The 18,243-nt window shown below is 37.7% G+C and overlaps 1 protein-coding gene across 1 annotated transcript in view; it reads left to right on the top strand.

Moving 5' to 3' along the window:
- The window catches only part of LOC144066863 (protocadherin-17-like), a 42,264-nt gene extending 26,059 nt beyond the window's left edge, over positions 1-16,205 (top strand). The window contains exon 5 of the mRNA XM_077590255.1: positions 10,858-16,205. Within this exon, the coding sequence (XP_077446381.1) occupies positions 10,858-11,549 (692 nt within the window). The 3' untranslated portion in view covers positions 11,550-16,205. The remainder of the gene's footprint in view (positions 1-10,857) is intronic.
- Positions 16,206-18,243: the final 2,038 nt, after the last annotated feature.

Raw genomic sequence — 18,243 nt, 5'->3', positions numbered from 1 at the left:
TGTATGTTAGTAAAAAGTAAACTGAACATACATTTAATTAGTATGCACAGTGATGGGAATTTGCTGTTTAGTGGTTGGATTACACCACAATTAACGATATACAGTATATACAGTATCAAGTAAGAGAATCACTAAGCACTGTGAACAGCTACAATTACTATAAATGTGTACATAGAGACTTACATAGGGTATGCATATATACTGTATGTAGTACATGAGTGTGTGTGTATGTATAAGAACTGTCCAAATCCGATATTTTCAAATCTGACCAGGGCCATTTTCGTTTGTGTACATAATCCCGATATGTATCCGATGCCTCGTTGCTATAAATGGTCATCCGAACTTTATGAATGAAAAAACAAACAAACACCAGATGCAAACAAGCATTGGTGGATAACCCTGCAAAAAAACAAACAATAAAAATGTTTTTTTAATACCTCACGTCAAACTATCAGACTAAATAAACGTTGGTTTGGTAGCATAACATTGTCAAAAAATACTACAAAAGCAGGATGGCGCACAAATGGCAGCATACCTTTTAAGGACTTCATGACTGAAATTCACCTAAATTCGTATGTACATTTATTTTATTCCTACTTGATCTCACGACAGAGAATATTATTAGGTCTTATCATGTATTTTTGTGCTACTAGCCTTGGTTGTCCATCTTTCAGAATTGTGATTGTTGTGTGTTTGCTGTGTATTGTTGTGTTTTTGAGAGACCCTACTACAGTTTATTAATCCCAAATCTAATAGATTTACTGCATCTACAGTTGAGTCCCTCTCAGGAATATTGGATGTCCTTCCCAAATATTGATTACACTTTCTCTTGCCAAGAATAGATTGTTTGATCGTTTCCAACCCTGATGCTTTGACTGTCCAGCAGGACATTCAGCTGACATGTTATGATTCAAAATCCAGGTGTGCTTTCACCACTGCTGATGTCATCTGCAATTTTACATCACTGATCTCTTATAATCCCATTCTTATTTTATGTAAGCTTTATAATCTTTGACCCTAATCTTAAACCACCACATAGAAATATGTGTCATAAAAAGAAGTTGCTTTGTTTTTGTCACCTTGAAATTTGATGCATCAATTTATCAAAGAAAATGGTCAGCTAGCCGTTAGTATTTCTTTTCACTAGATAGATAGATTTATTATGCTGTACTATATTATTTTCAATTTTTATCACAGCAGCCAAGACTTGAACCCTGTGTTTTTTTAAATCCACCGGTCTCCTGGGGAAAACAAGATGGGAGATGCAAAGAAAGTAGGAATTAGATATGGAGATAGAAAATACATTTCTTTTTAGAATGATTGAGTAACCCCCCGCCCCACTGCACCCCTGCGTGGGTAGACTAATAGACCGTTATTGTATTTCTGATGATTTCATTTAATCAAATCACACAGAGGAGTGCGTGTAAGTGTTTATCTATGCAGAAATATAAGCAACCTGTGTCTAGACTGCAAACACCAATTTGGCTGTTGTACAGCAGAATGTCAATCCTAAATCAATGTTTCTAAAACATTAGGCATGTTCCGCAGTCCTTTAGAGAGCAGAGAGTGCAGTGATAGACAGATGGTGAAGGAGGAGGAGCAGGAGAAGACAGGTTGGCAGGGTTCACTGTGGCTAATACATCCAAAGTATGTCAGTTAGCTCTCTAAATGTGTTAGGCCCCAGGGTTGAGAAAGCCAAGATTGACTCGAACTACCTCTCCCCACCTTTTCACTTAACCTCAGTTGTAATTCACACAATATCATTCAAGGACCTACAGTACATTGCTGGTAATTGGCACAAAAGATCAAATGCCAACCTACTGGACTACTGTTTTCATATAGGTGGTAGTCTCATGGGGATATGTGCTGAATGTTTATTATATACTTTATGGGTTTGTGCAGCAGGTCATGCTGTGTTGTCTAGTCTAAAGTGTGTTTTATAATGGGATTTATCATTTACTTGCCAGGTCTACATACTCCCCTGCTGTACATTAAGTGTAAAAAATGTAATGCAATATTCATTCATTCATTTTCCGTACCGCAGATCTTCGTAAGGGTAGCGGGGGTTGCTGGAGCGCATCCCAGCTGACTTCGGGCGAAAGGCACACTACATCCTCGACTGTTCGCCAGTCAGCCATAGGTCACACAGAGAGACAGACGACCATTTGCACTGACAATCATGCCGCCACCAACGGGAATCGAGCCCTTTGCTTGCCCGCACCGAAGTCAGGCGAGTGAACCTCTACACCAGGGGTGGCCAAGTCAGGTCCTCGTGAGCCCCTATCCAGTCTGTTTTCCATATCTCCCTCCTCTACCACAAATGAATCAAATGATCAACTCATCAGCAAGCTGTGTAGAAGCTTCATACCGATCGTTGGTGGAGGGAGACATGGAAAACAGACTGAATAGGGTCTCTTGAGGACCGGACTTGGCTACCCCTGGTCAGGCGGCTTGAAATGCAATATGAAACTAAAAAAAAGACTCTTGTAATAAGAATGGAGCATTTCTCAACTAAAGTGACCTTCTTAAAATGGCCAGGTTACCTGTTAAAAACATTGGCTGCCCTTATGTTCTTGTAACTGCGTAGCAGGCATTCTTGTCATAGCCCTTTTCTGAGCAATTTTGATTTAATTATTGTACCTTATTCCTTACAAATTTATAGATACATGATATATTTATTACCACATCAAAGAAACAAAACCAACAAACCAACAAAAACGATTTCTACACATATTTAAAATAAAGACAGGGGAAATCAATAAATTTAGAGGCTCCATTATAGAATCAAATAGATTTGAATTCCACAATTGCCACAGGGTCATCAAACATCTTAGCCAATCTGGCGTAACAGTATAAATATATTCTAAGCATATTTTTGTGTAGTTAGCCACAAAATGCTTGTTTCATTGTTACTCTTCTTAATTCATTGTTCTTAACTCCCTAAATTGATTAATAGAGTTTCTTGATTTCCTTGTAATGTTGTCATATGTCCAGTGTATAATGTACTACATGTTTTTGGGGTTTAGTTACAATAATTATTTTGAGACTGACAATATGAAACTAATCCTGCTTAAGCAGTACACATGGGAATGATTATTTCTACAAACCAATGGCACCCAGAATTGTTCAAATCCTTTTGTTCAAAAGAGAGTGACAACCAGAGAGACAGACAGTGAACAAGTATAAAAGAAAATGATTAAAATTTTTCAATATGACAAGATTGCATAGTGTCTGGTATAGCTTCACTTAGATGGATGGTCTTAATAAAAGCTCGGACATACGTATGTGGTTTACAGTTTCCTATTTCATGCTCTGTTCATATTTTTCTATCCTTTTGAGTGTCATCTGTTAAAGACTAAAATAATTATGTGTGCTTATGTGGTGTAAAATATATTCATATTACTGACCGCATGTTAATTTTTGTTCAACACAGTGCACTTTTTGTGGTGGCATAAGGCCTTGTGAAACATGGCAGCACATTACCAAACTATCGATACTTTGCTGGTACTATGTCATTCAATAAAACCACTTGCTGTATCTTTAAAGCATCACAAATCATATAAGGATACTTAGCGGTCATTTTTATGAATTGATTATTTATTAGTTTAATTTTAATATAACATTGTTATAATAAAATGTGTTTGATTAATATTGGAACCACCTGATGGTGTAGTGGTTCACTTGCCTGACTTCGGTGCGGGCAAGCGTGGGATCGATTCCCACTCAATAGTTTTATAATTCTGAGTGTGAATGGTTGTCTATTTCTCTGTGTGGCCTACGGCTGACTGACACGGAAGGTGAATGAATGCATTTTACAAAACCATACAAAAATTCCGGCCATGTTGTTGCTTTGGACCAAGTGATGGAATTGGCTATACAATAGTGGTTTGTAAAAAGGGCTTGTGTCTCATTATTCTTCTGAGAGAAAATGGGGAAACTGGGGACTTAATTTGGTTGGTATTAAATGGGATATTTTTACTTATTTTTTTACAGCTTGAAGACGTGTCAAGTGGGCCCTCACATTATTGTTGTTTTTCTTGCGGACACTAACTTTGTATTCTTACTCCTCCGTCATTCGTGGACTGATCTTCTTCAAACTTAGTAGCTATGTTGCAGGGATTATTTATCTGTTGATCCTCTGAGCCCGATTTAGTATTTTTGCATCATAGTGATTAATTGCGAAATTTTAGTTACGAATAAGGCAGCCTTCTGGAGGTTGGGAATTGGCCGGTAAAGGGCAGTGTGGAATTATTGTTGCCTGTAGGCAACTATTTATAGAGGGCAGCCTTCATCCTCTAATAACAAACACATGCTTGTTACAAAAACAAATGGGCCATTCATGAGATGAAAATGGTTCCAGGGGGCTAAGACCTTTATTTTTCTTTCATGCTTCTCATTACAATGGCCTGATGTCAAGAATTGTGCTTCAAAACATGATTTTTATTAGAGAAAATTGACAGATGCAATTCCTTATGTAAACAATATACATGCGATATGACAGCTGGGTTGTTCTGGGTTTACTCTGTGCTATGCCTTGGTGTCTCCATACCCATCACAATCTCATACACTGGGTGTGGAACGCAGCCCAGTGGATGACAAGCCAGGACAAAGTGCAGTCATCTGTAATACAGATATCCATCTTAAAACATTAGTAAATCATTAAGAGTGGTCATCCAAAAAAACTTATTTGCTCATGAACTATATTATGAAGACAATCTGCCATAAACTGGTAACATGAATGAATATTACACAAAAAGGGAAAAAAGAGCAAAAATACATCCCTTGTCATAGTGCAATCCCCTATGTCCTAATTACACAGGTTTAGAGGAAGCAACGGATTAGCTACTGATTTAGCACACTTCTCGCCTTATATTTTAATAAGTCCCCTTCTTTTCCCCTTGTTGCCATCCTTAGTGCTACTCCCATGTCTCTCTCTTCCCGTGCCAAATTCACAAGTTACTATTAATCTACAGCCTTTTGTTAATTTTTATAAACATGAACCTGTTTTTGTTTTTTTTCTTCAGCTTTAATATTTACATTTATCCAGGCCAATGATTAATATTTACATTTATCCAGGCCAATGACAAAGGTAGGGCCGGCTGAGATACATGCAGAAAAGACGTGTAAAAACTCAAAACCATAACAGCTAGGAATGTAAGCATTTACTGAAATTCATTTTTAATTCAAATGATCAGATCTATACTCCAACAACAGTTATGACTGCACCACTTAAAAGATACCAGTGAACATAAAACTGATTTATTTGCATGATGACGGTGTACCAAAGTTAAAGTAAACCTTGGATAGTTTTCTAATATTTGGTAGCTGTGCCAGGAGAAACTTTGGGTCCTTACAGGTATCTATAATTTAGTTAGTAGTTTGCCTGTGGCCGCTAAACTGAAATTGTGCCATCATTAAAACACTCACGGAGTGAGGAAATGAGTTGAAAAGTGAGCTATAGCCTGGGGAGATGTGAAGAGCAACTGCCTTTTTCTATCTCTTGGCTTAAAACCTTCTATGGAATCGACTGATGCAACAGCCTTGCTTAACCCAGCATTTTTCTTAACTTGGCTCTGGATGAAGTCAATATAAATCTATCCCCTGTGGATTTTCAACATTTTAAGAGATATATTGTCCATGTTTTTCATCGTGGTTCTAGTTTTCAAGTTTATATTTAGAATATACCTATATTCTACTGATAGACAATGGCAAAGTTGATGTGGGTCCCTTTTTCTTAAAAAAAATCCTATAAAATTTTATTAAAGCAACTTGGAAGTAATGATTGATGAGTAGTGATTCCTGTTTCCATCACCATTCAGTCTTAAACTCTTTTTCCTGCCCTGATTACCACTTTTTTATACATAACCTTTAATGATAGGCAGCAAGACCGAAGGTTATCAGATATTTAACATCTTGGCCGCAGATACATTTTTATCCCCAAAAAATTCAGACTCAAGCGTCATCTTTTTATTTCCATTTAATCACTACGTTGACGTAGTTGCAGGTGAAAGGATAGCTCAATAGCTGTGGTAATTATCTACATTTGCTGAATAAAACTGGCCAGTTATTCACAACACTTGCCAGTGATTAGTTATAGACCGACATGCTAGAAATGTGCTGTTGTGCAAAGTTAAGTATTTAAACTGAAATCTTGAGGCCTTCAAATAAGGATGTAGGAGGGGTGCTCCAGTATAGCTAATTCAAATTATTACTCAAATCAGTGCTGTACACAATCTTTTCTATTCCACTGTCATTACGATATCATTTCTTAATTAACGCAAGAGCAACTACTGCTGCAACAGGGTTCATAAATTAACTCAAACATGAGTAAAAATAACATAATTTATAAGCAAAACAAACAATGATGACTAAAAACTTTTGTTTTTTGTTAACTGAAAAAAGACTTTCCATATGTTATCAAGTATTGTTCATCATTTTTATACCACAGTCTTGTAGGATTTTTGTTATTTTTTTGCGCAGCATCTTCATGTAGGTAACACGATTTTGTCCCATTGTATTTACAGTAATTTGACGTCCAAAATGACAGACCGTTGCACATGCACTGATCACATATAGTACTGATCTTGCTTTTTAAGACTGTCATTTGTGGTTGGTGCAAAATGAAACGAGCTTTGGCATGGCAAGAAGCCCAGCGCTTCCCCAGTTCTAAAACAAACAGACCTTTCACGCCACCCCCAGCAGATCGCAATGCTTGGTCATCATTGTTCAGACTTTTGTCTGTTTGTTTTTGTTACAACAAGAGCTCACACTCCCTGTCCCGTTCCTCCTGAGTTTGTATCCCCGGCTCTGTTTCCCATAAATGTTCTCTCCTCAGGGTGTTCTTTGAACAACTTAGCCGGGCATTAGCTGATGGAAGGCCCTGTGGTTTGTGACGGAATGCCTGATGAGAGGACATGTTTGATCCTGAAATATATGTCCTTGGTTAAGTTTCAGTATCACCAACTACCAAGCTCCCCTACCGCTCCTGACAAGCATTTTCTGCTATGCATTCCCATTCTCTTGCCTCCCACTGTGATGAAAGCTATTACGATGATTTTTTTTAAAATCCCTTTCTTCCTAATTTTCTGCTAAGCCGCCCATAGCCCAAATCTCTTAGTACTTGACCACCTTCCTAAAGATCAAGAATTGTACATTTTTATCCAGTAATTTTTCCTCTTTCATTACACACACTACTGTAACAACCTTTTTTAGTCCTTTAAAAAGTAATGTCACGATAAATTAACCGGAACTATTTATTACTTGACTATTTTATCGTCTAATTTACTCAGTAAAATTTGTGTTTATTGACCGTGACATTATCATTTCTATTCAGAAACACTACATTAGATTGCCATTACACTAAACAACACTTGACAAAAATATCCTTATTTCATCAACTGTTGAACTGAGACCTCGTACCATTGTTGCTACTTTTTTTGTTGTTGTTTTACTTTCGCATATGTGCAATTTAAATATTTTGTCAAATGATTGGTAGGATGGGTTATATGGAGTTCTAGCGGCATCAGATGGGCTGACCAGCAGTAGTTGCAGAGATTAAAAAGACAATAACACACAGATATAGAAAACCATGCACACGCATAGTAGGCTCCCTCAGGTCGGCAGGTGCGTTTGTGGTCTGCCACAGATGCACTCAACAATTTGTCAGCTGCCATTCCTTCAGTTAACCTGTATATGCAGTATCCAGGAATATAGGAGGGGAGGGGACAAAGATAGCATACAGTTTGTTGGTATCAGCAATCAAGCACTTGTATGGCCTGGAAAACAAACATTTATTTATTATACTTTATTATATCTATATTGACAATTCAATCATGGTATGGCAAAAAAATAGCGTTGGGGCCTCGGCAGGAGCGTGGCCGGGAAAAGTTTCTCTCAGGCGGGCAGGAGTAGGACGAAATTTCCCGAATACGTGATGAATAAAGTTATCCAATCCAATCCAAATACTCACCTTAAGATTCAGAAGTCATTCTGTGTCATAAGATGAAACCCCAACCCACAAACCTATTTCAAAAACATTTAAAACTAGGTCAACATTGACAAAGCGCACTCAATGATAATGTCGTCTTCAGCATTCATTTCAAGAAGCAACTATCTGATTGTATACAATGTCAGAGTGCAAAGTGAGTTCTTAGAGATAGGTCAATTTCTAAAGTACGGTCGGAAATACACTACATTTCCTCATTAAAAGATGAGCAAAGATTGTCATCAAAAGCTCTTTTTTCCCCTTTCCTTAGGACAGTAAACAATGTTTTTGCCCTTCCCAAAGCATTATAGCATGGCTTAATGGGGATAGCTGCAGTCGTGACCAGGTAGCTATCTTCTAACTTGATGCTGGCTGAACGCAAAGTAGTTCTTGTAGATAGGTCAATTTGCCAAATTTTCCCTGGGCTAGATTTAATTTTTTTCATTAAAAGAGAAGCAAATCACGTCGTTTAAATTTTTTTTTTCATGGGAAACTTTTTTTTCACGCTTTCCAGGGACCACTACGGCGGTTTCATGTGGTTTTGGTGGGTGATGAGTGTGACAAGAAGAGCCATTGTCCAATCAGCAGCCATATATTTTTAAGCTTCCTTCCATGATAAGTCTAAAATGGATCTTTCCCAGACTGATCTGTATACTATATTCACAGCGGACATATGGAAAAATCAATCTGGCGTACTAGATTACTAACACTTAATACTATTTCCAAATTCTACATAGGTATATGCTACAATACAACTGTCTTCTCAATGCATATTCAATATTTGTACAAAAGACCTTCAGTAAGTCTCATGCTCACCTTATTGTAACAGTGTATAGCTGTTTCCTCCCTGCACAAAAAGCGTTGTGCGTGACAGAGGTACATTAATCAGAGGGATGGTAATAAAGCAAAGAGGTTTGGGAGGCAGGTCCATGCCGGAAGAAAGTGTGGTTGGGAAATTTTTTGACAAGTACTGATATACAAATACTTTGATATTCACTTCTTGATGTCCAAAACCTACTGCGCTCTGCCCAGATGCATGTAGAAATTGGTAATTTTGCATCAATGGCAGAAGGGAAAACCTCTTCGTATTATGTGAATTTTTGAAAAGCTTTTGTAAATGCATGTTTTTTCAAAGGGGAAAAAAGAAAGGAACATTTTTATTTATTTGTAAAAAAGAGATTTGTTTGACTCAGCAGACAAATTACAATTTTTCTCCAGATAATGATAGATCTATTGGTGTGAAATCTCATTCAACTATATACAATGAAATGGTCAGGGTGAATTGTACAGATTGTTCAGATATGACACAATTTTAAATTACAATTTGAAGTAAAGAATCAATATCTTCCTGTCTGCCCTATTTTCCAAGTTATTGTTTGTCTAAATGACCTTACATTTAATATAATATCAAAGTAGGTTCCGGACAGAAAATGGATCACAATTAGAACATTACTAGTCCATTTCATTAAAACTCCAGTGTACAACTGACTAAAATATGATCCCTATATTTGACCAGTTTCACAAACCAATTGTAATGGAAACTATAAATGTTGACTGTTCCCTTCCTGTGTACATCCTATATGTAATGCACTTGTTGCTGAAATTAAATGTTAATAAAAACAAATGTACACACATTTGTATAATTTGCAGAAGTGGCCGTTCCGCCCGAAGCATTTACAGTGCTTTCAAGCTACCCTGACCTTTACTTTTTAGCCCACCTTGTTTCCTCTTCAGATGATGGCTTTAACATGCGAAATGTCAAGCTTCCGTTTCCAGAGCATTTTGGCTTTTTTAATCATTTGCAATGTGTTGATTCCATCTTTTCATCTGAGGAGACAAGTCTCCATGGACTATAGTATATAGAGCGCTGAGCCACTACACACCAAAGATAAGCTGACCAAGGGCACTCGAGCACATATACTCTATACTAGTACAATCCCACTTCAACACCAAACTCTTGTCACTCCACTTCACTGTTGGAATACAACGGTCATAAAAGTCCTGAACTACTCTGACATACCTACTTTTCTTCTACTCCATTTTGGGGGCAAATTTACTGTTGAAATTACCATTATCAGTCATTAAGACAGGCATTTTTGTATGGTTTTGTAAAATTCATTCATTTACATGAATGACAATGTGTATCCTGAAGATGAAATTGATTTTCAAAATGTAAGATCAAAATGTCAACCTTTGGTTCGTGTTGCTACACGACATGAAGGAACAATTACTGAAATGCTCAATTTGATCTTTGCATGGCCACACAGGGATTCATTTGTTTATTTTCAAGTTTTGCAACCCTTTTTTCACTTTCTATCCCATCCCAAAAATAATTGTGGGGCACCATCTGTTTTTATTCTATTTTTCACTGGATGCCCAGGAGGAGAAAAACAAAAATTCCTTTTTGTTTTCTTTTTTTAATATTATTATTGGATTCATTTGACACAGGCATGAACACTCTCATAATCAGCCAAAGTGTGCAGCCGTCTGATAGAGATGAAAGAAAAGAATATACGCACGCACACCAAATAAAGGGGGAGGAGGGTGTGAGCCATTTGGCACCGAGTTTCTGTCAAGGGAGGGCTTCAAAGCCCATTGACATGAATTTATGATAACGGTACGGTGCCTTTGCCAAACTTCAACTGTTGTTTTCTCTAGCTCTGTGCCCATCACGCCTGCATAGTGTACACTGCCACCTCCTTGATCAGAGCTTTGAAAAATGGTAGCCAGTAACCCCCTTCCAAGTGTGCTGAAAAAGTGTCTGGTGATATTCCTTGCTGGAACTTTTTATAAATGTAGCCTGTATTTGTTTTTGTTCTGTAGGTCACAATAATGGACTATGTGATGAACTCTTTTTCGCCTTTTCTTTGCAGATGAGGACTGTTTGAATTGTACAGAAGAGTGCCGAGTCCTGGGTCATTCTGACCGCTGCTGGATGCCGCAGTTCCCTGCTGGAGGAAACCAGGCAGAGGGAGTTGATTACCGCAACAACATGTTTGTGCCAGCAGGGATGGAGAGTATGCCTGAGACCGAGAACTGTGAGACTGTCAACTCTAATGGCAAAAAAACATTCTGTACATTTGGCAAGGAGCGCCGTGATCACACCATCCTCATAGCAAATGTCAAGCCTTATTTAAAGGCAAAACGGGCCCTCAGCCCATTGCTCCAAGAGGTTCCCTCGGCATCAGGCAGTCCAGTCAAGGGCTGTTCTACTACATGCTCCTCAGTTAAGAGTCCAGCTGATGGCGCTGAAGGCAAGCCCCCTCTTGCCAGCTGCTCTGGCTACTATGGACCTCCCGATGGCCAATACCTCTCACCCACCAAGCAAAACAGGGAGCACGGGGTGTATCCGCCGTTGCCTCCATCAGACCCGGTGGCCAAGGTACTTGCTGAGGCCCGCTCTAGAATCAGTCAAGAGACCAGAGGAGAAATGGAGTGTGTGCTGGAGCAGGTGGAGCCTGATGTGAGTCGTGACGCAATGGATGCTGACCAGGTAGTGAGAGACATTGACAAGCTTTTGCAGGACTGCAGAGGAAGCGAGGCCACAACCACACTGAGGAAGTGATCAAAAAAAGAAAAAAAGAAAAGAGAACAAAAGCAAGATATTGCGTTTGGAATAAAAATCAAATCCAAAAACTCTCAAGCCAAAACTGTCACCAAATGTAATACAAACATTTCTGTTTTGATGGAGACTTTCACACGGTATCCAAAAGTACCAACACTGAACTGACTATGAGAATTTTTGTTAGGAATCATTTGGCAGCAGTTCAGTTAAAAAATCCCAACTAAGAACAAAATGCACTGGGACATCGGGAAATCTACTGAATTTATGCGTTATTTGTGTTTTGGATTTTCAAGAAACAGCAGAGGGTTGAGCCTCTGGCAGCTTGCAAGATATTATCCAAGTGCCCACCAGCTCATTAGTTTGTTTTTCGGAGTCTTTTGATAAAACCTACACATTTGTAGGTTCATTTGTTTTATGTGTGATGGCCACAGACGATGGAGAGGAAAAAAAAAGAAAGGACATTAACATGACAATCTGTGACGAATGGATTCTATTGGAACAATAACCGGCCAAAATACAGAAAACAACTTTACGTTTGGTGATTTTAATGTAGATGTTAAGCGTGATGGATTTTGTGTGGTAACCTGAAGGGATTGGTAATCAGGGCTTTGATCAAAAGATTGTGATCTTTTCGAACTGGTTAGAATTATGGGGGACTATTGCTCCACTGAACCAGAATTTCAATGTAACCATATTTTTCACTCTCCATGCTTAGCCATGTGTCAGCAGTGTCTGTCTTCATGCTTCTATTCAAACATGTATGATGCTGACCGGTGTCCTTGCACTTCTACACCTGCACAACACGCACAAGAACTGACGCACTACACACCCAAAATGGGCACACTACGGACCACCTGTGTAATTGTCGTATACATGTACGTCATAAGCTTTCAGTCCTTTGTGTGCAGTGAATTCCCCATGTGTGTGGCAATGCCATAAGGCAATCACAAGTTGTACAAAAAGGGGCATTTTTCATCCACTGTGAAAAAAAGTCTATATGATTATATAGATAACTTGTAAGATTCCATGTATTATGTCCAAATATTAACAAAATATTTATAGTTTTTTTGTTTAAAAAATGGAAGAAAAATGAAGAATCTTAGCAAAAAAAGTGTCCTTTCGTTAAGGCCAAGGATGGAGCAAGAACTCATAATGACAAAGGACATGGGTTCTCTTTTTGATGACAAAAGTTAAAAAATAAAGAAAATGTCCCTTCACATTATCACTATACATACTGTCATTATATGTATAAATGTATTCAATTTAGATGTGTCAACATCAAAAAATACGTATTTTTATTCATTTCATTACTATTTCTGTGTATTGAGCCAAATTGTTGTGTACAAAAGCTATATTGTGTATTTTATTAAATTAATATATAGTTGTGTTGCAATATACATGGGCTTATATTGTATTTGGCAAACGTTGCCTTAGTAGCTGTCAAACTCTGTGAGTTTGCTTTAGTTTGGGTTTTTGTTGGTGTTTTGTTTTTCTCCCCTATTTTGCATATTTGCCAAGTGGCTTGAGTGCTTTTGAGATTTTTTTTCCCTGAGATTCAGCTGGATCCAAGACAATAATTTTTGAAAGCTTGATGAGCCAACTAGCTGATTTACAACACAACTCTAAAACCACCAAGAACAAGAACACAAAAATCAAATACCACAAAATAACTATAGTATTAGGGTATTTTCACTGAGCCATTCATTTTTTTACGGGGCAGCTATATTCTTGAACAGAGGTTAGTATGCATATGGTGGTGTTTCTCTTTTTAGTCTGCCCCATCCCCCAAAAGAACATAACAAAACAAAAACAGCCATAAGGAAAATATTTCTCGGTGATTATCAAACTGCCTTACTATCTCTACATATAGTGTGCATTATCTGTGGAGCTTATGAAACCCCAGTTCACCAGAATGTGCATTTTGTACAAAGGACCAAAGGAGGTTCCCCCTCTGCAGTCCCTGTTATTTATCAATGTCCACCTTCTCATCACATACTAGAATTCTCTTAGAATCAGGACATCTGAAATTCTGTCTGCTATAAACTTGATGTCTTGGCTATTTAGGTATACCGTAGTATAGTCACATTGAGGGTTTCTTAAAATATTTACACAGACATTTATTTTTTCAAAATTTGGCAAATTTTTGCCACTCTATGAAATAATGAGAGGTGCTTTTTCTAACGTTCCTCAAAAGTAAAGACAGCCCAGCTGTTAGCATGTGTTTTTTTACCACGATTTCAAGATGCATCAAGAGAGGGAACAGTGGCTTACTGTATATAGTATTTATTTAACTCCTGGTGTGTTTCAATGAGGACTGTATAATGTGATTTTTAACAGCAAGAATATTATATTCCATTCCGCATCACTAACCATGTGAAATTGTATTTCAGTTCATGTGTCTATTTCAAATTTAATTTACTGTTTGTTTTCTCCTGCTTAATCCGTGATTTTGTCTCCATTTTTTGTACCAGTTGCTTTCACACTAAAATTCTGCAAATTGTTTGATTTGTTATATTTTATTTCCCTCGGTGACAGTGTCTTATTTTCGAGTAGAGAAGAGTAGTGATTCTACAAGTGTCACACTAGTAAACCTGTCATCATAGTTACTTTCTTAACTAATTGGCCAATTTAAAAAAATGGCCAATGACAGTTCTATTATACTACAATCCAATATAAAAAATGCTCGACGATTTGTTTTTTTTACGGAGCGATAAAAATATCTTCATTCATTTGAGTTTGCTTGTTCTCCTTTCCCTCGTCACGTTGGCTCAGGTGGTAGAATGGGTCATTTTGTGATCTAAAACAAGCGGATTCTAATCTGGCCCATTTGCACTCATCTGCTCTCATTGGTTCATTGTGCCCAGTATGGCAGCTGCAGTATGAACGTTGGTGAGAATGTGAACACATGTAAAGCACTTTGTAACTATGTGGAAGGTGCCATATAAGTACAGTTGCTTTGCTTTTCTGTAAACAAACTCGCTCTCTGTTGGAGGTCTCGCTTACTGATACATACACAAAATATGTGTGTAGTGGTTGTGGGATAGTGCATATTTTACCAATGATCTGATCCAGGTGATGACAGGGATTGGTACTAGTACACTTTGGTAGATTGCATCACTAAATCTCTATTTTCGTGACCTCGCAGTGTTTCTGTGTTGTAATGCTATGCCAGCAGGAGAATTAAAAGAAAACAATAGTATTGTTAATCACAACTGTTTCTCAGAGAAATTATCTTGACAGTTCTTCATACAAGTACCACTTCTGGTACATAGGCTCCCTCTAATATTACATGAAGAATTACATACTCAATTGTTTAACCAGAATGTTACAGTGACTTAAACATTTATACAGCCCACTTCAGTTGCATTTCATTTCTAAGTAACATATATTTCATCATCAAGTCTAATCAATCACTCAAGGTTTCTTTAGTAATTTAAGTGCATTTTTTTTCTTCTTGTGTTTATGCATCGTGGCAGTGTTGAAACTGTAGGATGTTTGATTGGCGGTCACAATGATGGTATTGGAGCACCAAGTATATTTTCAGGAGGCCGTTTGGGGTAAAGGTTTTAAAACCACAGGTTTACAGAATTGTCTTAAATTGGAAGTATTTTAGGATTTTAAAATGAGGACTTTTTGTTGGCTTTCTTGATAGATAAAGAAAGCCTGACATTTGCATCAATACCCAGAGAGAGTTCTAAAAAGCTGTTCAAAATATCTCCTCCCACAGAAGGCTGTTAGAAACATCGCTTTTCATTTAAATGCAAGTATCCTAAATTTAGAATAAAGGGTGAAATATAGAGGCCAAATAACTACCAAGGTAATTGTAACACCTTGTCAACTTATTTATTGAATATTCTATATTTATTTGTACCCCATCCTCATGCAGTATCAAGCATTTTTTTAAATCATCAACCTGCTTTATTTCCATGTAAAGTTAAACATCTCTTTTCTTGCTGTTAAATATACTGTATACTGAAAGCTATGAATTAAATTGAAACTCTGTCTATATACTTGTTTTACGGAAAGCTTTCTTTTGGAAAATATTTGGTTTTACTGCCACAGTTGAGTCCTGTCCCCTCTAACGGTGTTTCCCGGACCCAGCAACTGTCTGTCCATGTGTAAACTTCAGGTTAGCAAGTAGTTGGTTCTTACATATGGAAGGAACTCTAAAGCCATGGCCCCTCTTCCAGTCTATTTCCTGTTAACAACTGTTAAGGCCTAAAACAGAAGTCACCGCAAATACTAGCATAGCAACAGGAGCACAAAGCGAGGCTTCTCAGATTTTGTTATCATTTCCAGATGGAGCTGTATTTCTTGAATCTGCAATAGATTATTTCAATCCATTGTTTGGTTTTACCAGTTTATTAGGGCAAGTTCTTGTAATGGCTCAACCCCACAGTCTCACTGTGTCGCTTCAGGGTGCAGATACACCTACACCAGAATGCTTTGGTCAATGCAACAAGCATTTCGTGTTTGTCAGTGTCATCTCCCACCTCCCTAAAAAAATGCACTGCACCGTATATTGTTCCACGCTACAACAGGCAACTTGTGAAAACGAGAGAAATCCACATGGATTATTTAAACTGCTACTGTCTAAAGGCTTTGTTCATTGTGGAAAAATATGAAGAGTTCAAATAAACAATCTATTACTAAAAATGTCATCTTGCCCTTTCATTTTTCTTTAGATTTTCCACAATGATTCAACAAGTGTTTTAACCTTTGCTGGCTGATAGTTAAATATGGATTTTTTAAAAGTCACCGATTTTATGTGATTGTATGTGAAGTGTTTGGAAATATATCCAATGAAATTCTGAATGATGTGTGAGACAGAGATTTACCATTTAATCAAGGAGGATTAAACGGAAAACCTCTTTATGTTACGTGTCAAATTGACGTTTTAATGTTTAAAAAAATGGAGGGAATAGGTTAACTATTATTTATTGTAAAACCTTTCTCTTAATTAGCCCAGTCAACAAATAGTAAGTCGGAAATGGTTCATCTCACAAATTTGCAACCACCCTGTGTTTATTATATATATAGAAACCTTTTGTGTCCATTATACCCAGCAGTCAAGCTGGGGATAAAGGTGGGGAAGAAAAGCATGAATCAGGACACAAGGGGCTTGCTCAACATGGCACAAGTTCTTAAAGGGCACACAGCATAACACGTGACAATAAGCGCACACGTGTCAAACTCAAGGCAGGATGCCAAAACTGGCCCTTCATCAACATGAGTGGCCGAATCATGTACATAAACCAGGTTTCTTACTCAAACACCAAAATTGCAGATTGCCACTGTTTAAATCAGTGGTCCCCAAACTATTCCAGAAAGGACCGCCGTGACTGCGGGTTTTCGTTCCAACCTGTAAGAGGAAACCTGGTATCCTAGAAGTGCAATCAGTGGATTGCAGTCAGGTGCTTCTTTTTTCAGCAGAAACCTCATTGGTTAAACTGTTTGTGTTGGATCGGTTGGAACAAAAACCTGCACCCACAGCGGCCCTCGAGGACCGGTTTGGAGACCTCTGGTTTAAATGGTCAATGTTAAAAAAAAATATATATATACTAGTCTCCCATTTACCAAAACCAGCTATCATTCAATTTGACGTTTGTAATGATTTCTTGCATTTAGTTTTTGATGTCATGATGGCCCCAAAAAACTGTAATCTGGTTCTCGGGCCGCCAGTTTTAGCCATTGCTATAAAGAGTTAAATTGAGTTCATTAAAAAATATATATATATCTTTTTTTTTTTTTTAAATTTGCCAACCTTGGCAACAAAGAGAATTTGCCACTGGGTGCTCTCCTTTGTCCAACTCCTATTGAGAGCAATGTATGCCAAGTGCTCATGTACCTGCTGTATTTCTTAATAAACCAAGGCAATGAAAGAGGAAAATGTCCCACAAGTGTTTGTGAAGGGCCTGCTACCATCCCCGAGAGAAGATGGTAGATGAAAAGGTCAATAAGCAAGACAGGCAATTTTATCATAAAATAGATGTAGAATTCCATCTTAGCCAGTGCAAGACAGACTTGGCACTACTAAATTAATAGTCAATGTCTGAGTGGTTGGAAACATAAAACCTAAAAGGACATTTCACTAAATGCCACCATGAATTTAAAATCAACTTAACTCAACTATTGAGCCCTGTTATTAGTGAACTTTTCAATCGATTCCAGACATTTATGCTGTAACACTGTTCATTTATCTGACGTGCACACACATTAGTTCACCGAAGGAATCCGCCATTGTGGAATTTACCACAGATTTCAGTGCTTTTCACGCCTTTTTTAATGCTTTTGCGTTACTGTGGCTGGGTTATGTTGGGCAAATTTCAAATACAAATTGACCTGATTTTAATGGGTTTTCAGCAAACATAAAATCACATACATCCGTTCAATCATCTCTGTAAAATGATGGTTTTGTTTTGTTTTACTATTGTACAATATTCCCCGTTAGAATCAGTGTGTGGAACCCCCATATTATGTGAACATAAAGCAGTCAAACGTCCATTCCACTCTGTATAAATAGAATGTAATAGCTATTAAGCTTTTGGAGTCCTCTGTAAATTCTGTTAGCCTAGGCTTATACAACAAAAAATGGTATTTGTCTTCCATTTATGTCTTTTTCTGTCTCTCTTCATGTTTCTGCCCTTCAGACATCTTACTCTCATTCTGCTACTCTTCTGGAACACCCAGACTA

The sequence above is a fragment of the Stigmatopora argus genome, chromosome 2 (genome assembly GCF_051989625.1).
Source record: "Stigmatopora argus isolate UIUO_Sarg chromosome 2, RoL_Sarg_1.0, whole genome shotgun sequence".
Classification (NCBI taxonomy): domain Eukaryota; kingdom Metazoa; phylum Chordata; class Actinopteri; order Syngnathiformes; family Syngnathidae; genus Stigmatopora; species Stigmatopora argus.
Note: the sequence above shows the minus strand (reverse complement) of the source record. Positions and strands in the feature narration are given on the sequence as shown.